The following is a 22,436-nucleotide window of genomic DNA, read 5'->3' as shown; positions in this document are numbered from 1 at the left end:
TTTTATAGACGCACCGTAGAAAGCATTCTTCTCGGGTGCATCACAACCTGGTATGGAAGTTGTCCTGTCCAAGACCAGAAGAAGCTGCAGAAGATCGTGAACACAGCCCAGCACATCACACAAACCTATCTTCAGTCCTTGGACTCACTTTACACCGCCCGCTGTCAGAGCAGTGCTGCCAGGATAATCAAGGACACAACCCACCCAGCCAACACACTTTTCGTCCCTCTTCCCTCCGAGAGAAGGCTCAGGAGCTTGAAGACTCGTATGGCCAGATTTGGGAACAGCTTCTTTCCAACTGAGATAAGACTGCTGAACGGACCCTGACCCGAATCTGGGCAGTACCCTCCAAATATCCGGACCTGCCTCTCGTTTTTTTTTTTTGCATTACCTTACTTTCCCTTTTCTATTTTCTATTTATGATTTATAATTTAAATTTTTATTATATTTACTATTGATTTGTTCTCCAGGGAGTGCAAAGTGCAGAATCAAATATCGCTGTGATGACTGTACGCTCTAGTATCAATTGTTTGGCGACAATAAAGTAATAATAATAGCTCTTCTAGTCTGAACTAAATTTCTACAAACCTAAAGCACACACTTTCAAGCAAATTACACAAATACACCACACCCAGGTATAACTGGTGTATGAAAGGTTTCATTATTTTGAATTTTTACAGTATTACTGAATTGTGTGAAGAAGGCAACGTTAAAGATTCCCACAAACTGGGCCATTGCCACCTTGTCACAGCTACCATATAGCAGTACAGAAGCACGAGGTCCCACACCACAGGTTCAAGAACAGCAACTTCCCTTCAACCACTTGGTTCCTGATCTAACCGGCAAAACCAGCAGTATAGCAACATTATGCACAAAATGCTGGAGGAACTCAGTAGGCCAGACAGCATCAATGGAAAAGAGTACAGTCGACATTTCAGGCTAAAACCCTTCAGCAGGACTGGAGAATATAGCTGAGGAATAGATTTAAAAGATGGGGGAGGGGAGAGATAAACACAAGGTACTCGGTGAAACCTCGAGGGGGAAGGATGAAGTAAAGAACTAGGAAGGAAGAAAGAAAAGTGGGGGAGGGGAGAAACACCATTGGGCAGGCAAGGAGATAAGGTGAGAGAGGGAAAAGGGCATGGGAAATGGAGAAGAGGGGTGGGGGGACCATTACCAAAAGTTAGAGGAATCTATGTTCATGCCATCTGGTTGGAGGCTACCCAAACGGAGTATAAGATGTTGCTCCTCCAACCTAAGTATGGCCTCATCGCCACAGTGGAGGAGGTCATGGATGGACATATTGGAAAGGGAATGAGAATGGGAAATGGAATTAAAATGGGTGGCCACTGAGAGATCCCACTTTTTCTGGCGGATGGAGCATAGGTGCTCAGCAAAGTGGTCTCCCAACCTGTGTCAGGTCCGGTGATTTCCACCCCCCCACCCAACCGTTCACCACTTCCCATCTCCTTTTCCCCTCCCTCACCTTGTTGCTTACTTATGTTTAATTTCTGTTTATCTCATGAATGCTGCTTATATGATGCTATGTGCCTGTGATGCTGCTGCAAGGAAGTTTTTCACTGCACATATACATACATTTACTTATTATGCATGTGACAGAAAATTTGAATAGAGACAAACAAATTCCCTTGTTGACGTAGCTACCTAAACAAATGTATCAGGTTCCATAATCAACAGATAAGGCCAAACTACTTCCTATCATTAATTTAGCTGTCAGCAGACTCAAATGTTAATTTTTACATTGGAATTGGAAAATTATTTAACTATGTGCCTGGTTAGAAAGATCAGTCTGTATTTAAATTAAAGAGACTGGCACTTCATTCAGACCCACTGGTAATTTTAATAAAGCACTGAATTATGCAACAGTCTTTCACACAGAAGTGAGAAACCAAATGAATAGCCCCAGTTAAACAAGGAACAATCAGCTGCGAACACAGACAATACATATTTTAATTACAGATCTAATCTGTAACAATGCCAAAAACTACCTCCTCAGAATTCCAGCTACATATAGTCCTTTCATTAATTTTGCTCTGAAGTGAGTATTTGTGTGAGGTTACATTACAGATATTCTAAATCTTTTGGATGGAGAACTGAAAATATGAATCCCAATATTGGTGAAGGGTAGAATCAGATTTATTTATCACTGACATTATCAGAGACTACTAGATCATAGGTTTAAGGTAAAGGTGAAATATTTATGGAGAACCTGATGGGAACTAGAGTGCACATGTGGAATGAGCTGCCAGCAATATAGTGGTGGGAGCAGGTTCAACTGTAACATTTAAGAGACATTTGGATGAGAGGGGTATGCAGCACTATGGTCTGGGTCTGGGTAAATGGAACTAGGCAGAAAAATGGGTCAGCACAGATTAGACGGGCTGAAAGACCTGTTCCTCGACTGCATGATCTATGACTTACGTTGTGAAATGTGTTGTTTTGCAGAAGCAGTACAAAGCAAGACAAAGAATTACTACAAAGTACAATAAATAAATAAATAAATAAATAACTGGATAAATAAGTGGGTGGGTAGGTTGATAAATAATGAAATAACTACTGTGAAAGGCTGCACAGAAGCTAAGTAATCTCTCTAAAAATATGAAGCCAGAAGGATTTTAGTGCTGCAGCCTCTTTTAAAGCATGCCGACCGGCTTGCTATTCATTGTCCATGGTTGGTGCATGAACAGTGGTAAGTAGTTGTGAAGCACAGATGCTGCCCATTAGGAGGAAGTAAGCTGATGTGGGAACAGCTCTTAGGAAACCCTGTGGGGAGGAAATGTGCAAATGGAAAGGAAAACACCTACACTAGGGAGGTCCAGAGTTTTCCCAGTCGAGGCCCAGACAAAATTCCTCCTGGTCCAGGGTATCCATCAGTCCTGCTGAAGGGCTTCGGCTTGAAACATTGACTGTACTCTTTTCCTAGATGCTGTCTGGCCTTCCTCCGGCATTTTCTGTGTGTTCCTCATGGTCCAACAAGGGTAGTATTATGTTTTAAAACTGTCCCTTAAATGCAAACACGAGGAAATCTGCAGATGCTGGAAATTCAAGCAACACACATAAAAAATGCTGGTGAACGCAGCAGGCCAGACAGCGTCTATAGGAAGAGGTACAGTCGATGTTTCGGGCCAAGACCCTTCGTCAGGACTAACTGAAAGAAAAGATAGTAAGAGATTTGAAAGTGGGAGGGGGAGGGGGAGATCCAAAATGATAGGAGAAGACAGGAGGGGGAGGGATGGAGCTAAGAGCTGGAAGGTTGATTGGCAAAAAGGATACGAGGCTGGTGAAGGGAGAGGATCATGGGATGGGAGGCCTCGGGAGAAAGGGTGGGGGGGTGTGGAAAGCCCAGAGGATGGGCAAGGAGTTATAGTGAGAGGGACAGAGGGAGAAAAAAAGAGGGGCAAAAAGAGAAAAGAAAAAATAATAATCATAAATAAATAAGGGATGGGGTACAAAAGGGAGGTGGAGCATTAACAGAAGTTAGAGAAGTCAATGTTCATGCCATCAGGTTGGTGGCTACCCAGATGGAATTATAAGGTGTTGTTCCTCCAACCTAAGTGTGGCTTATTCTTGACAGTAGAGGAAGCTGTGGATAGACATGTCAGAATGGGAATGGGACATGGAATTAAAATATGTGGCCACTGGGAGATCTTGCTTTCTCTGGCGGACGGAGCATAGGTGTTCAGCGAAACAGTCTCCCAGCCTGCATCGGGTCTCGCCAATATATAGAAGGCCACATCAGGAGCACCGGACGCAGTATATCACCCCAGCTGACTCACAGGTGAAGTGTCGCCTCACCTGGAAGGACTGTCTGGGGCCCTGAATGGTGGTGAGGAAGTAAGTGTAAGGCAGCAAACGCATCTCTCCCATTTCACGCACATCTGCTCTCACCGCATCCTCCCACCACCCCACTAGGAATAAGGTTCCCCTTGTCCTCACCTACCACCCCACCAGCCTCTGGGTCCAACATATAATTCTCCGTAACTTCTGCCACCTCCAACGGGATCCCATCACTAAACACACCTTTCCCTCCCCCGTTTTTCGCAGGGATCGCTCCCTACGGCGACTCCCTTGTCCATTGGTTCCCCCCCGCCCCATTCCTTCCCACAAATCTCCCTCCTGGCACTTAACCTTGTAAGCAGAACAAGTGCTACACGTGCCTTTACACTTCCTCCCTCACCACCATTCAGGGCCCTAGGCCTCTCGTCCCATGATCCTCTCCCTTCTCCGGCCTCGTATCCCTTTTGCCAATCAACTTTCCAGCTCTTAGCTCCATCCCTCCCCCCTGCTGTCTTCTCCTATCATTTCGGATCATTCCCCTCCCCCTCCCACTTTCAAATCTCTTACTATCTCTTCTTTCAGTTAGTCCTGACGAAGGGTCTCGGCCCAAAACATCGACTGTACCTCTTCCTATAGATGCTGCCTGGCCTGCTGCATTCACCAGCACTTTTTATGTGTGTTCCTCTTCCAGCTGAGCTAGTCCAACAGGAGACTCACTCAAGCTCATTCTCGTTCAATCTACTGGAGTTGAAATTGCAGTCAGACACAAATAAATTCATCACGACCTGACCTGCATGTACAAGAGAAGACCCCACTGGTTTGGAGCAAATGAGTTTACCACTTGCTTCGATGCACTAGTTAAAATGAAGTTCTGTTAGTCCTCAGTGGCTGCTGTGAAGGTTAATAACCTCAGTAATTTTAATTATCTGCTCAGCTAGTTTCCACTGAGCGGTTAGGATTAATAAATGCCCTTTGTGGCTTCTTCTAACGCTGTATGAATACACGACAAGAGTATATTTCTATATGGTCCAAACAAGTGCAAAAACATGACATTGGTCAGCATGTCTCTTAACAGTTAAATGAATTTGATAAGATGAGTTTGAAGGTCTTGGGCCTTCAGTGTGTAATATGTGCAGGATTAACTGCCCTGGATACAGAACAGAGCATCATTTTAACTGTGCCATAAACCTAGCACCCTGTTTTCCTCAGAAAGTAATAAAATTATTTCTAATGTTGCAGAATTTTTTAATGGCAACTGCTGCTCTTGTATTGCACAGATTCATTTACAAATGAGGCATCAGTTGGCAAGAAACCTGCCTCCCATTTCCTGTTACAAAATCAGCTAAACCTCCTGCTTCAAAGTGATACAAAGGAAGATGAGATTTAACCTCAGGACGCTGGAGATGCAAGAGACTGCAGGTTCTGGAATCCAGAGCAAAAAACAAACTTCTGGAGGAACCCTGTGGGTCAGTTAGCATCTGTAGAGAGCAATGGGTAGTAAGTGTTTTGGGTGGAAACCATTTGAAAGGAATTCTCCTGCAGCTTGTATTTTAACATCAGGAGCTGTTCGCACACCTCTTGTCCAAACTTAAATAGCTTTCACACTGAAATATGACTGAAAGAAGCACCCCATTCTTCATCGTTGCATCCTATTTGAAACACTCAGGCCAGAAAAGCAGATTGCACTCTGAAACGCATGGTAAAGAGCCACTGCACTGCCTTGGTTTGGTTGTATCGCTGTAAACTTCTTCAGAGCTGAGGCCAGGAGTCTGATTATTGGTTTAGGGGTGGCGAGGTTTGAAGGAGAAAAATGACCTTGGAGGGGTGGGTGGTGGCAGCTGGCTGGACATTGTTGCCTTGTGTGGGGAGAATTACGTGGAAGTGGGGCCTCGAAGGTGGAGTCATGGTGATTGGGGATGAGTGGTGAACAAGGAACCTGGGTCAACTGGAGTTTGGAGGCAACGGACTGGGTAAAAGAGAAGGATAAGAACAGGAACTTACGTCAGTGCCTGGCATAGAACTGCAATTTGGCACTTTTGGAGTGACCTAGTTCTTGTGCATCAACGTTTTACGAGAGCTGTCATCAGGACTTGCCTGACACTATCTGACCCAGTGAGTCCTCCATCATTTTGCATGTATTGATCAAGATTATCATCACCTGCAATCTCTTGTGCCTGGGTACATTTCCAAATTTCACCAGGATATGGTGGCAGTGGCATTCCATTCCAGCAGAAATAAGTGATTGATAGTCGCATATTGCTACAGTAAACAACATTTCTTAGCTGTACATTTCTCCTTTTGTTTCAGTGAGACAACTCCATGCTTGACTGGACAAGCTAACCTACGTCCTTCTGGCCAAGTTGCAACCTTCTGGATTCCACACTGGACTTTACAATTTATTGCTCTGCATTAGTCGTCCATCTGTGATAATTGGTTCAGTATGCTTGTTTCTTTGCCTTCACAGATGCTGCTTCACCTGACATATTGAGTTCTTTTAGAACTCTTCCATTTTTTTCCCCCTTTCTGTTTTTATTTTCTCTGGGAGTAGAGAACACAGACAGCTGGGAATGTTTTCAAGTTGACGAATTTTCTACTCCCCAACTGCTCCCATTCAGATAACGTTGTTTACAGTTTATCCCCATCGTCATCCTGGATTTACTCTGCCATAGACATCCATCCTCTCTCACCATCTCCACAGCTTAAATGAGCTTCTTTGGCTTTCTTCCAGTTCTGAGGAAGGCTCTTCAACTTGAAATGATAATTTTGTTTCTATTCCCATTGATGTGGCCTGACCTGCCCAGTATTTTCTGTTTTTTAATCTCGATTTCTAGCATTTACACTTTTTATTTCTGATTTTCACCTGAATGCAGAGGTGGGCTTGCGTTGAAATCTACTTCTGGAAAACAGTCCATTTTTCTCAACATGCACAAACCCACTGCTACAGCATTCATAAGCACAATTGCCTTTGTGAGGTTCGTCTGGCAGTTGTTGCACAGAGTGTTTGATAATGTCCTTCTTCTGCCCAATTCCATCTGTTGATGAGTCATAGAGCGCTAAAGCACAGAAACGAGCCCCTCAGCCCAGCTAGTCTATGCCAGTCTGATCTGCTGCCTCGTCCCATCTACCTGCACCCAGACCACAGCCCTCATACCTCTCTCATCCATGTACCTATTCAAACTTCTCTTAAATATGACAACTGAGCCTGCATCTACCACTTATAACCATATAACAATTACAGCACGGAAACAGGCCATCTCGGCTCTTCTAGTCCCTGCCGCGCTCTTACTCCCACCTAGTCCCACCGACCCGCACTCAGCCCATAACCCTCCATTCCTTTCCTGTCCATATATCTATCCAATTTAACTTTAAACGACAACATCAAACCTGCCTCAACTACTTCTGCTGGAAGCTCGTTCCACACAGCTATCACTCTCTGAGTAAAGAAGTTCCCCCTCATGTTACCCCTAAACTTTGCCCTTTAACTCTCAACTCATGTTCTCTTGTTTGAATCTCCCCCACTCTCAATGGAAAAAGCCTATCCACATCAACTCTATCTAACCCCTTCATAATTTTAAATACCTCTATTAAGTCCCCCCTCAACCTTCTACGCTTCAAAGAATAAACTTCTGGCAGTTCATCCTACAACACCCTCTGAGTGAAGAAGTTTCCCTTCAAATTACCCTTAAAAATTTCAGCTTTCACCTCCAGTAAACATTTGACTTCTAGCTCTAGTCTCACCCAACCTCTGTGGGGGGGGGGGGGGGGAGCCTGCTTGTATTTACCCTTATCTATACCTCTCATAATTTTGTATAGCTCTATCAAATCCTCCCTCATTCTCCTACGCTCCAAGAAACAATGTCCTAACCAATTCAACCTTCCCCAACAACTCAGGCTCTTGAGTCCCGGCAACATTCCTGTACTCTTTTAAGCTTATTAGTATTTTCCCTGTAGGTAGGCAAACTGCACACATTACTCAAAAATTGGCCTCAGCAATATTTAATCCAACTTCAACAGAACATCCCAACTCCTGTACTGAGTGATGAGTGATCCACCAAAACCCTGTTTTAAAATGCACCTTCCGGCAGGTATTTGATACTTTTCTATGAAGAGGACATTACCTCTCCATGCTCCAATGGGACGAGCCTCGAATAATAAGAAGTGCAGATCACTTCGTCATCTCTTTTGTAGGTTGGCGGCCCAATTCGAGGTACAATGTTGTATCGGGTCAAGCACTCAGTATCACTTGTGGCATAGTACTGCCATGGTTCAAATGTAATGCCATCGATTGAGCGCTCCAAAACCCAATTGCCAGGACGTGGAGAATTTGCTGCTTTAATGATAACATAGGCGACTTGAAAAACCTAAACAAGAGAAAGAAATGCAAATCAGACATGCTTACAAATACCTTTGCTTACAAATATCCGGCTGTTGGTGTGAGCTTTTGCAATTAGCTCCATTTAAAATAATACATCACTTGCAACAAATGTCCAGAAGATGCAATTCTGATTATCACTTAATGACACTACCTGGAATGTTCAAAATTAATTATGACATTTCAAAAATATAAATAAATGAGCAAAAATGACTGACGACATTTGTGACAAATTTTCAGTTTTTATTTCAGATTACCTGCAACTGTTGAATCTAGTGCCAGAAGTAAAAACAGACATATTGGCAAAGCACCTAGCACAACCACTGGAAGAATCCTAAAGCTCTTTACCAATAAGTACTGTAATGGTAATCAACTTGCTCCCACAAAGATCAACCTGAAAATTGCCATATATATTCAGTTTTAGTGATAGCAATAAGGGATAAAAGTTGGCCAGAATCCTGGATGTAACACCTATCACATTCTGAAACAATGCTATAGGAGATTTTACACCCACTCAAGAGCCCCAGATTGAGCCTCAGTTTAACATCTACCACAGAAACAATTTGTCAACCCTACTTCTACCACTTAATAAAATCCTGGCTGACGTGATCCTACCTGTTACCCATGACTGTTGACTCCCCCTACAGACCAAAATTCCATCCATATCAGTGTGGTATGGCAATTGTCCCGTATCCAACCGCAAAGCACTCCAGCGTGTGGTGAAAACTGCCCAGCGGATTATCGGCACCCAATTGCCCACCATAAACTCTGCCTGGGCAGGGCAAAAAGCATTATCAGGGATGCATCTCACCCTAACCATGGACTTTTTACTCTCCTCCCATCCGGTAGGCACTACAGGAGCCTCTGCTCCCGCACCAGCAGGCACAGGAAGAGCTTCTTCCCTGAGGCTGTGACACTGCTGAACCTCTCATCACAGCGCTAAGCAGTATTGCATCCGTATTGTACTGTCTCAGTACTTTTATATTTGTGTGCTGTAGCACTTACTTTTTATTCACAGTTATTTTGTAAATAACACTATTCTTTGCATTTCTGATCAGATGCTAAATGCATTTCATTGGCTTTGTATCTGTACTCGGCACAATGACAATAAAGCTGAATCTAATCTAATGTAATCTTGAATAATTTCAATTATTCATCCACCACATCCCTCTGTAGTAAAGATTTCAAATAATTTAAAGCTCTCTATAAAATAAAAAACACATCATCTCATTCCTAAATAGGTAATCCATTATCCGGAAACTATGCCTTTAGTTCTAGAATCATCTATGAGGAGAATCACCATCTCAATGTCTCCCCCATCAAGCTCTTACAGATCAAGAACAACTATCATTCATCAAAAGACGAATATGTCTAGGCCCGCTCTCTTCAATCTTTCCTCATAAGACAGTTCCTTCATCCATGAATCAACCTGATAATTACTCTCTCAACTACCTCTGATGTGGGCACACCAGTGCTTAAATAGAGACCAAAACTTCTCTCACAATTCAGCTGTACAGTCTCACTAACACTCAGGCCATTTGCAGCAAGGCTTTCTGCTTTTTTATATTCCATAAAGGTGTAACTCCATTAGCTCTCCTGGTCTACTGGAGTGCTGACTCTATGTTTAATGTGTATGAGGATTCACAGATCCTGCAGCATTTTGCAGCCTCTCTACAATATTGTATATTTCCATTCTTCCTTTCCAAGTGAATAAACTCTCATTTCCCCATATTATTCTTTATCTATTTTCCCATGAACTTAATCTAATTAAGTACCTTTGCAGACTCTTTGTGCTCTCCTCATCACCCACTCCCCACCTTTCTTTGTATCATTTGGAAATTTGGCTATGCTATACTGAGTTCCTTCGTGAGTTATTAATAAAGTCTGTCAATAGCCACACCATTCCCTGTAGCACCTCATTAATTACAGCTTTCCACCCTGAAAGTTACACAACTCTCTGTCTCCTGTTAATAAGTCTTCTTTCCCTAACATGGTTCCCAAAGCACTATAAACTATAACCTGATCCATCTCAATCCATACCTTCTGGGATTCTAAATACACTCTATCCACTAGCATTCTTTTAACCACCCTGCTCTAACAAATCTTCAAACATGATTTCCAGCAAGACCACAATTGTTCTGCTTGATTGTATCACAATTTTCAAAATGCCGTATTTCTAGATTCTTAATAATGGGATCACAATAATTTCACAACGAAGATATTAGGTTAACTGGGCTTCCTGTCTCCCTCTTTCCTTCTGATAACAGCATTATGACTACCTGTGGGTAGGACTGAACAGTCAATGCTTCAGGCTGAGACTTTTCATCAATAACTCCTTATGAGGTGCCTCAGCCCAAAGCAGCAACTGTTTATTTCTCGCCAGATGCTGCCTGGCCTGCCGAGTTCCTAGCATTTTGTGTGTATTATTTGGGATTTTCAACATCTGAAGAATCTTGTGTTTATGGTTATTGTTTTCCACTTTGTTAGGAAAATTTCCCAAATGTAGGAAACTGGAAAGCTATGATCAGTGTTTCTGTCCATCATGTCTGCAGCCACTTCTTTTATGACCTTAGGAGCCAATCAGCTCCAACGACCTGCTCCATCAGTACTTTGCTCGGGTGGAAGAGCATCCTTTTAGGTTTCTGTGTAGAACATTCTTGGTTTGAGGGTTGAAGGAGCAGTGGTGCTCAGTGAGCCACAGATGATTTCCAACTTCACACTATAAGTAAAATCTAAAATCACAAACAAGAGAAATCTGCAGATGCTGGAAATCCAAGCAACACACACAAAATACTAGAGGAACTTACAGGCCAGGCAGCATCTACAGAAAAGAGTACAGTCGATGTTTCAGGCCAAGAGCCTTCAGCAGAACCGGACAAAAAAGATGAGGAGTAGATTTAAAAGGTGGGGGGGAGGGAGGGGAGAAGAGGGAAGTAAAATCTACAATGTAAAAATCGCACTTTGTTAGAGAGCACTGTAGCAAAACGATGGACAAGAATCTAATGTACTGTACAACATGTGAACATGTGAATACTGACAGATGCTGAGTTATGAAAGAATACCATTCCTGTGAACTGTGTGCCCATATAAGAATTTTTCTGTATGTCAGAAACATATAATTTCCTCTGTATTACTCTGCATACAGTTGCTATAATTCATTCATTTGATTGCATACCTTCTATTTGTACTGTATGAATGCCCATAATTCAACTAATGGAAAATACACTGCATCCAGTTGTTAATGTATACCATGAACCTTTTTCTTTTTTGTTAGGCTTCAGTAAAAATTAAAGGAGAATTTGTGTAAAGTTGTATTGCTATAATTCAGATCACTCATAAGCTGGAGAGCCCTCGTAGAGTAAACTGAACAATTCTTTGTGTTTTTGTTTACTTTGTTTTAGATTTCTAGCGGTTGCTGTCCAACTCCTATTAGAAAGGAGGCAACATATTGCAGTATCCGTGCGAGGACTACCAGACTCAAAAACAGTTACTAACTCCATCACTTCCATTAATCATTTTATACACAGCCTGGCGTCACTTTATGGACATAAGTTGAATTAGGCTCTGTAGACAAGCTATATTATGTATTTATATTTATTGTGTTTTAAAATTATTATTATTATTTCCTTTATCTTGTGTTTTCTTGGGTCTGCATCATATCCGGAATAACAATTATTTTTTTCTGCTTACACTTGTTTACAGGAAATTATATTAAACAATCTTGAATCTTGAGCTGTTACTCTCCCCATTTCTATCAGAATTGGCCAAGTTTAGGAAAGCCTTTGCCATCATTACCTTTCAATTTAATTTTGTTTGCTTGCAGTTTGAAAGAATAAACAAAAGTATAAAATCTCAGATAGCATGCAACATTTTCTAAATAAAATATGGTTGGAAAAAATATTTTTAAAGTAAAATGGATAAAAAGATCCCAACTAAAATAATGAAGGGAAATACCAGGAGTGATTTTCTAGGCCCAGCACTAGTAGTAGTTATCTCATGCTTGATCTTTACTGTGTCACCAGGGCCCAAAAGCATTGAAATTTTCTATGTTCTGACTCCTCCACCAAGATGAAAACAGGAAGTAATTAAACATAGGCTGCCAAAGGATCTAACAGCTCTTCCTGCTGGGGATAAGGTGGAGCAGAGTGGGGTGGCATGCAGAGACTCTGAACGTTATACCAGAGTATAGGAAGAGTAAAATTCTTTAATCATGAGTGTAATTCCTTCCCCCTTTAAGCTACTTCAGAGAAATCCCAGATCCCTGGATGTGAATTGTTATTCACATTCCCCTGAAAAGGACCCCCCCCCACCTTATTTTAGCTGCTTGACTTTTCCCATGACTCAACTTCAATGAAAAAAATAGACCACCACAGCTTCATGTCTTCACTTTAAGTGTAAAACTATACTGCTGAAATAAACCAAGTGAATAAACAAGTAACATGCACACACAATTAAGTACCAAGAGGATATACCCATTCAGTGATGGGAAAGCAAAAAGGATCAAAATCTCATATATGTTGCAAATAACTTTTTCACTTTGTGCATTATTTTTTCTTAAATTTCTTACAGCTGCACTGGTTTAAATTATCTCTTCACCATTTCAGGGAACGCACAGACAGCAGTCAAAACTGCTTACTTAACTCTCGAAATTAAGCAGGCGAAAAGAGCATTAGTTCTGTATCTCTGTTTAAATTTGAACAAAATGGACCTGGCATTTTCACCCCGCTGAGTAGATATAAAATAAAAATTCCTGATGAAAGGCTTCCTTACACTAACAGACTCAGTCAGGTAATCACTGTCCCACAAGAAGCGGCCTACAAAAGGCTTTAAGTGCCATCACTGAGGGAGTTTAACTCATCCAAAATGTCATTTGAAACCCAATCCATCAGGACATTCTTGACATTCTTGGAGATGCCCAAACAGGAACTCTGTTGACAAATGGCAATGACCTCTAACCTGCAGCAGTGATTACTTTGGAAAACTGAGAAGCTAGTAGCAAAGAGCAGCTACCACTCAGCATCCCATCATACTCAGAGGTGTTTGCTTAAGAAACTCCTTCCTTCATCCCTCTTTCACTCAACCTTACCTGCATTTTTATTTCATGCTTATAATTTCTTTAGTGGTTTATACCTTAAACATTTTTAGCCTGGAGTGATCAATTCCATTTACCATACATCTCTAATCCTACTGTAATCACTCCCTCAGACTCTTGAACAGACTTCTTGTGTGATAACATGGATCTTAACCTTCCAATCAACCCTGTTGTGATCTTTCATTTTATTTACTGTACATGCATTGTATTTTTTCGGAAGCTTTTACATTTCATTTTATGTTGTTATAGGTTTACCTGATTTTACCTCAAAGTGCAATCAGTATGAACAGAATGCAAGACAAGCTTTTTCAATTTACTTTGATACATGAGGCAATAATAAATCAATACCAATAGCAATATAGTGCAAACAGCCATGAATTTCACCAGAGAATTGTTCACAAAAAGTGATTCACAACCATATTATAGAAATTTATAGTATATTTTATGCATTGCATTGCACTGCTGCCACAAAAACAACAACTTTCATGACATAGGTCAGTGGTAATGAATCTCATTCAAATTCTGAAGGCACAGTTCCTGATAATTAGCAAATTAAATTCAAGAGCCCAGCATCAGAGAAAGGTAAGAACCATATGGGTTTTGATTAGATTACAAAGGTAGAAGCTCTGCCATTATTGAGAGACCTGAAACAGTGGTGGCACTTAACTAGGGGCTAAAGTTCATCCCTGAGCATTACTAATGAGAGAACAAAAGGTTGATATGGGCAACAAACTCATAAATACTGGAGACACAAAAGACTGCAGCTACTGGAATTTGAAGCAACACACAAATTATAGGAGGAATTGAGCAGATCAGCTCGTCTCTATGGAGGGGAACAAACTGTCAACATTTTGGTTTGAGACCCTCAACTGGACCGAATAAAGGGTCTCAAGAAAAAGTCTTAACTGGAAACATCGGCTGTCTATTCCCCTCCACAGATGCTACCTGACCTGTGGAGTTCATCCAGTACTTTGTATGTAACCCATAAACAACCTCAGAAGACGGGCCACCAGGAAGTGTGTGAGGTTCAGCCTGACGACAATGCTCCATTCTGACTCCTGTTCATCATTACCCTCCACAGAGCTAAAACTGGGACAAGAGTTTGAGGAGTAAAACACAGTATCCTACCAAATGCCCGGGTGCTAAAGTATAATCCCAATCCTGATGCATAATATCATTAAAATAAATTGACCATGTCATTCTAGAGAGAACTGAAGGACCAAATTTAGAATGCTTGCATATTGTGCCAGAAAATGGGGCAAGGGCCTGTTTTCCTTGGAGTTTCATAGAATGAGGGGTGACCTTATTCAAGTATATAAGAGACTGACGGGGTCAGCAAGTTAAATGTTGAAATGTTTTCACTTGTGGAAGAGTCACAAACAAGGGGACATAACTACAAAATAAAAGGTCTATCATTTAAGACTAAGGTATGTGGAAATGTAATCTCTCAGAGTGTGCTGAATCTCTGGAATTCTCTGCTCCAGAGGATAGTGGTGTATGATTATCAGATATAACTAAGGGGGAAATAGATAAATATTTGAAAGATTGGGAAATTAGAGTTATGGGGAAATGGTACAGAAGTTACAACCAGCAAAGGGCAGCTACTTGGAGAGCTGGGGTGAAATTGGGGAGAACCATATGGGATTTGTACAATGATGGTCAACTCAGACTTGATCAGAATCAGGTTTATTATCACTGGCATGTGTCGTTAAATTTGTTAACTTAGCAGCAGCAGTTTAATGCAATACATAATTTGGCAGAAAAAGTAAATAAATGAAGTGCCGAGGGGCCTGTTTCAACACTATGATCTATGAAACCAGGGCAGAATATGAGGTACTATTAAAATCAACTTCAAATTTGATGGGAAATATAACTGGGACTTTTCTCTGAGACTTCTGTGAAGTGTACACACGATGAACAAAAGTCAGATTAAAAAGTGGGTTTATTCAAATTCTTGGTAGGTCTGCAGCTCAACTATATTCTCCTACTTTTGTTCTATTAGATCCTAGGAAACAAGATCTGGAACTGTCCTTGGAGTAAACGGGAGTTGCTTACACCTGTGGTTAGTGTGTCAACCCGAATCACAGCAGGCCCAATAGAGGGAGAGATACTGGGGAGTAACACACTCTGACAATGTAGGCTGCTCACTGCACCAGAATAAAACAACTTTCACACGCATTTGAAGCAAACAAAAAGGCAGCTGTTACAATCTATTGGTTCTCTGCTGAAGGCCAGTGAGGCCAGCAGGGAAATGGGATGTGAAGCATTCAAGGACAATAGAACTCTCTATGTTATGCACAGTTCACACACAAGAGTTAGATTGTGGTGGCTACCTACAAATTTAAATACAAGTAAACCGAGGTACACAGAAAGCTACCCCGGAGTACACTACTTCCATTCATCCAATCAAAGCATTACTGCAACACAGGAGGTGGCTGGTCAGTCTACCCCCACCATGCCTGCTCCTTATACAGAGCAATCTATTCCATCCCACCGCCCTGCTCGTTCAATGTAGCCCTGCAACGTTTGTCCAAACCCACGTTAAATTACATTAATACATGTCCTCACAAATTCTAGTCCCAACACACTCGGATCTGACACGACAGTTTAAAATTATCAGTTGAAGTCTTCACTCATAGGTTTCATGACAGGATCACAAACTGAAAAAAGAGGCTACATTTAAACCCATGTTTGTGTGTGTGCGGGATCTGTGTACTCGTTCTGCTCAACTTTAACTTTGATACTGCTTCATTTCTCTGTTTTTTTGTCTTAGAACATTACAGCACAGGAACAGGTCCCTTGGCCCACAAAGTTGTGGTGAACCAGTTAGTAATCAAATGGCCAACTAAACTAATTTCCTCTGCCTACACAATGTCCATACCCTTCCACTTTCCTCACATTCACGTGTCCAACAAAGTGTCTCTAACATATCTGCCTCTACCACCATCCCAGGCAGTGAAATTACCTCTTCTCGCCTTAAATGCATCCTGTCTGGTATTAGACATTTCAACCCTGGGAGAAATATACTGTCTGTCTGCTCTATCCATGTCTCTCATGATCTTATAAACTTCTATCAGATCTCTCTTCAGCCTCTGCTGTTCCAGAAAAACAACCCAGGTTTGTCCAACCTCTCATTATAGCACACACCCTCTAATCCAGGCAGCATCCTGGTAAATCTCTTCTCTGCCCTTTCCAAAGTTTCAACATCCTTCCTAGAACTGAATGCAATACTCTAAATGCAGCCTAACTAGACTTTTACAAGTAAGTCTCACAGTCGTATGTAGTACATATATGTACAATGATAAATAAATTTACTTTGAACTTTGTGCAAGAAGGAAAGAGATTTAGCAAGGTCATTCCAAAGCTGAGGGGCTTGGCAGCCAAAGAACTAGCAGTGAACAATGACAGAGTAGACAGGGATTTGTTGGAGAAGCAGCTATTGCAAAGGGCAGCAGGGATGGTAGGGTGTGTGATAGGGAGCGGCATGACCATGACAGAACTGGAGAAAAGGAGATAGGAACATTAGCAGTGAGGCACTACCAGACACAGATCCAGGATGGATCAGCAAACTGGGAATGTCGGGGAGGTCGTGGGATTGGTCAAAATGTGTGCAGGCCTTGTGAAAAAGAAGGTGGGCTGCAGAAGGCAGATAGAGGGGTCTCAAAATTTCCTTCCTTACCACTTTCTCTGTAGAAATGTTCGTGTTAATGTAAGTTGAGAAATCTTACTTCTTATTCAGATCAATATTTTCACTAAAGTAATCAAAAGGAAGATTTCTGGGTCTTTGGTGGACATAGTTTTCTTTGTAAGCAAACTGCATATTTAAACATGAGCTTCAAAAAACTCCCTCTGAGAGCAGATGTCAGTCTGGTTGTTACCTGGGGGGCATATCGACCCCATGGCAGATTTTGAAGAGATCCCAGTAATATGGAATACAGATGCACCAGGTCACTGGGTTACAATGCAGAAAAGTTCACACACTGTGGGAAACTAATCCGAGTTAAGAATTCGCTCCTTCTGCCTGGATAAACCAGGGGTACATTCCCTAGCACTTCTAAATCCACTCTCATTAACAAAAGGTTGTATCGGTTTTAACCGCAAGACACAGTCAAATACTCCTAGGCTGGCTTTTGGAAATGAATTGTGTGAAGAATAGTTAATAGTAATAATAAATATTTTATTGATCCTGAGTGGGAAATTCTATTGTTACAACAGCAACATTTAAAAAGCACACTTAGTAGTGTGCAGTTTTAACTATTAATGAAACAGAATAACAATATACACAATAATAATTGACCAATGTGCAGTAGTTTACAATAATGTGCAATAATAATAATAATAGGCTATTGTACTATGATGTGTGTTCTCCTGCCGCACGGAGATGAACTGTTGCATATGTTTATTGCATTTTTTTGTGTGCCATTCTCTGCCAGAGCCTCAGCAACCACCTTTCAAGTGGTTGTCTTGGAGGAAAGATTCTGTGAGTGGTCCCCCACATCCTTCTCACAGTGCAGTTTTTTTTTACAGGGCCGAGTTGCGAGCTCCCGGCACGGATGGAAAGCATGCCCGGGAGTGGCCTGACTGAATTCGAACTCAGGAACTTTCGCTCGAGTCCGGCGCTGATGTCACTGCGCCACCAGCCGGTACTTATTGCATTTGGAAGGCAAGATTTTCTGTAGCAACCCTTGTGACAGCAGAGCTGAATAAGTCTGTTCGAAAGAGTGCTCCGCTGCTTATTCAGTAGGTCATGGAAAGGATGTACCAGATTGTCCATATTGGTCAAATGCAGCCCAGAGTCCAAGCAAAGAAATAAGTCTCATGACATCAGCAGCATGTTCCTGGGAAGCTTCATCACCTATGACTACCATGATAAAGAAGCAACTACAATGTTTTGGTACTGAAATCATTTACAGACCAGCCTGGTTAGAGATGTCAAATTTCATTCCTTATATTATTATTGGGTTTTAAGTAGGCCAACAATCATTTTTTTGGTCAAATTACTGATTGAAAAACTTAAATCCAAAATAGAATTTAAACCCCCAAGCTGTTGTGGTATGTTTTTAACTCATCTCTCCAGTTTGGCACAGGAGTGCAACTGTAAATCTCGCTGCCTCACAACTCCAGTAACCCAGGTTTAATCCTCGCTTCAATGCTGTGTGGAGTTTGCACATTCTATCTGTGACCACATGGGTTTCCTCAGAAGCTCTGGATCCATCCCACCTCCTAAAGACTTGTCAATTGAAGATTAACTTGTCACTAAGAGCTGTCGTTCATATAGGAGGGAGGATCAATAAGATGCTACTAGATAGATAAGAGGTAATAACTTACATGGAAGGAAGTGGAGGAAGGTGAATGATGGTTTACTCCTTCTCTGTTGTAAGAAAATACAAGTGATCTTCACACTAAGATCATTTGTCAAGGATAATCAGGTGCCAATGATACTTGAAGCCATACTTCTAAAATCAAAACAATTGTTTGCCTGTCATTTTTACAGCACAAGTTGCCCCTTTACATTTTAGTAACAGCTGGCATTACCTATTACAGCTAATTCCCATTCTCTCCTCTCTGCCCCTCCAACCAACAGCTTGGATCTATAAGACCTGTAGAATTTCTCAGCAACGTCTCCACCCTGTTTTACACCTAATTCCCCAATCTGTCATCTCTGTCTTCCTGCCCTACCAGTCATCATCTTGGATCCTTATGCCTTTCCCCATTTTATCTAGCTGTTTCCTTAACAACCTTCTCCTCAACACTCATCAAACCCACCTTGTTGTATGCTGTCTCAGCCTTTAACATTTCTCCTTCATTTTGCCCAATCGCCTCCAGCCTCTGCCATGTCCCTTTCATGCAACAGACTCTCTGTTGAGTCCTTCATTCTGAACATCTGCTCTCTGCCAGCCATTAACATCCCTCTGCAAAGTCTCTCACTTGCCCCTAAACTCCACCTATAATCTTACCTGCATCACTGCACGACTCCCTAAGAACTCAGTTACGCCAACCCCTGCATTCTAACCAAGTTGGTTTGCGTTCTGCTTCAACAATGATCCCCACCCGTGAACAATGTCACGGGTAATCATGGGTGATGATTTTATGGGCAGGTAGGCTTTTCTACTTGTATTACCAACTACTGAAAGCTCCTTGACAGAGCAGAACCTATCGAAAGCATATGTAAACTCTAAAATGAAATAGTAGAAAATACATTAACTAGGTTGCATTATGTTAAGAGAATTAAAAATTGGCAGCACAGCGGATAGTACATTGCTATTACAGCTGTGAGTGCTCAGTAGTTCAATCTCAACACCGTTCTGTATGTTCTCCCCATTGAACGTGTGGGTTTTCCCTGTGTGTCCTGGTTTCCTCCCACAGTCCAAAGTCATATCGAGTAGGTTGATTGGTCATTGTAAATTGTCTCGTAATTAGGTTAGGGTTAACTGGGGTTGTGGGGTCGCTCGGGCAGTGTGGCTCAAAGGCCCAAAAGGGCCTGCTCAACACTGTATCGCTAAATAAACAAAGTTTATCATCACCTACCTATGTTGTGAAGTTTGTTTTATTTTATGGCAGTGGTCCAGTGCAAGACATAAAAATTACTATCTCAGTAACTAAGTAAATAAGCAGACAGGCAAATAGATAGTGCAAAAGAGGAAAAGTGAGGTAGTGTTCATGGACCATTCAGAAATCGGATGGCAGAGGGGAAGTTTAAATTGGTACCACTGTTGGCACAGACACTGTGGACCAAAGCGCCTGTCCCTGTGCTGAATTGTTTCTATATTCGTGCCAGAAACTGGGGGGGCATGGTGAAGTTATTGGAAGCCAAAGAAGTGAAGTAAATCTGGATGAAGAAGATGGGCTGAACAAGGAGGAGGAGAACGGGTTATCACTCAAGGCATCAAAAAAATCTAAGGTAAACTTAAACATTTCTGTCTACATTTGGAATTTCTTGCTAGGCACCAGACACAGCGTTTGAGTGGTTATTTTTAACCCATTTACTCTGTTTGCCACCACCTGTTAAGGTACCTCTGTGCTCATCACACATATATTTGGCTGTACTGGGAATAAGTCCTGCTTGCACCAAGTTTTCCTTCCTGTTCCATCGCTGAAGCAGCATAATCACACCATGAAAACGGCAGCTGACGCAGCTCATTCTAAATCCTTCTTCAACAATGAGTCAGGGCAAATTATTCTTTTCACTTCAATCAGCACAGCCCAGATAAAAAAAATCAATCCTGACTCCTTCTAATTCCAAATTAGAGATTTACAAAACAGAACACGCAGTTCAGTATTCAGGCATCCATCAAATGGACTCCTTTTTAATTTGGAGTTGAATAGCTTGCTTTCTTCTTTCTTTTTCGTTGTGCCATCTACCAGTTTTCCACCTCACGCCATTTCGTAAATGAAACAAGTCAGACTACAGGTTGGGCTGGGCTTGAAGGTGGTATAGCCACTATTTTTTTCTCTCTTCACTATTTTATATAATTTATATTTTGTGTGCTGCCTGTGTTGACATGCCTGTGACGCTGTCACAAGCAGATTTTTCACTGTATCTGTACCTCATCACACTTTTGCAGATGACAGTAAACTTAACTCAACTCGGGTTCCTTTGTAACCCAGGCTTAGAGACCTGCTTCGGCTATCACAGAAACAGTTTGATTCCAGCAGTAAGTCAACAGATGAACTGCAAGGAGGCAGGATGTGATTCATGGTAAAGCAATCAATTGACTCATTAATTAGTAAGCATCAGCCTTCCCCAGTTTCTCCTGAGGTAAAATGCAGAATAGTTAAACATAAATTATGATCATAAACTCAATTCTCAGCAGTGAGGAGACTGGGCTCAACTGACAACTGATATACCCAAAAGCTGCCATTCTGGCTGGCTATAATGTAATGGGTATTCTAACTTGTACAAAGTGGATGCACTTTATTCCAACCAACGTAAAGCAGAGGCAATCCAAAGACTTGCCGCCGGAATCCCAATCCCCATGAAGTCTTGGATATTTACCATCACTGACTCAGACCTGCAACGGATCACAGTCCAACAATGCTCCATTTTAAAATGTCACAATCTATCTTCACGGTAAATCCTTCCTATAATCATCCATGTTTTCCATGTTGCTTATATTCTGGATCCTTGGGGCTATGGAAAACAGTCTAACTGATTGTATCACTGTCTGGTATGGAGGGGGCCACTGCATGGGATTTGAAAGAGCTGCAGGAAGTTATAAACTCAGCCAGCTCCATCATGGGCACTAGTCACCCCAGCATCAAGGACACCCTCAAAAGGCAACATCCATCATTAAGGGCATCCATCACCCACCCTCTTCTCATTGCTACCATCAAGGTGATGGTACAGGAGCCTGAACACACACAATATTTCAGGGCCAGCTTCTTCCCCGCCACATCAGATTTCTGAATGGACACTGAACTGACGAACACTTTCTCAATATTTTCCCCCTCTTTTTACGTATTTATTTTTTTTTATATATACTTATAGTAATTTAATGTTGACACGTGGCCAAGTGGTTAAGGCGCTCGTCTAGCGATCTGAAGGTCGCTAGTCCGAGTCTTGGCTGAGGCAGCGTGTTGTGTCCTTGAGCAAGGCACTTAACCACTCACTGCTCTGCGACGACACCGGTGCCAAGCTGTATGGGTCCTAATGCCCTTCCCTTGGACAACATCAGTGCTGTGGAGAGGGGAGACTTGCAGCATGGGCAACTGCTGGTCTTCCATACAACCCTACCCAGGCCTGTGCCCTGGAAACCTTCCAAGGCGCAAATCCATGGTCTCATGAGACTAACAGATGCCTATTATTATAGTAATTTATAGTTTTTATTATTATGTATTGCAATGTATTGCTGTTGCAAAATAATAAATTTCACAACATACGTTGGTGATATTAAACTCGATTTAGACTCTGATCCCTGTTGCAATTATGCCATCACTGGCAAAACTGCTTTGTGCTGCATGGCTCTTAAGCTCCAAAAGATTCAAAGTATGTATGCAGTATACAAGCCTGAGATTCGTCTTTTCCACAGACAACCACGAAACAAAAACAAATCGTGCAAATGAAGCTCTGGAAAACTCCTCTCTCTCTCTCCTTCTCTCCTTTTAAGAGCATCTGCCTTAATACCTCTTCAGAAACACTGTCATACCACAGTTACTTTCTCCAAGTAGTAAGAC

General features: G+C 41.8%; 1 protein-coding gene across 3 annotated transcripts in view; it reads right to left on the bottom strand.

Annotated features, from left to right (window-relative positions):
* lama1 (laminin, alpha 1) overlaps nt 1-22,436 on the bottom strand; it is a 346,500-nt gene that overhangs the window by 242,124 nt on the left and 81,940 nt on the right. For all 3 annotated transcript variants that reach the window (XM_072259264.1, XM_072259251.1, XM_072259258.1), the window contains exon 4: nt 7,917-8,159. In XM_072259264.1, coding sequence (XP_072115365.1) covers nt 7,917-8,159 — 243 coding nt within the window. The remainder of the gene's footprint in view (nt 1-7,916; nt 8,160-22,436) is intronic.

The sequence above is a fragment of the Mobula birostris genome, chromosome 1, assembly GCF_030028105.1.
Source record: "Mobula birostris isolate sMobBir1 chromosome 1, sMobBir1.hap1, whole genome shotgun sequence".
Taxonomy (NCBI): Eukaryota; Metazoa; Chordata; class Chondrichthyes; order Myliobatiformes; family Myliobatidae; genus Mobula; species Mobula birostris.
Note: the sequence above shows the minus strand (reverse complement) of the source record. Positions and strands in the feature narration are given on the sequence as shown.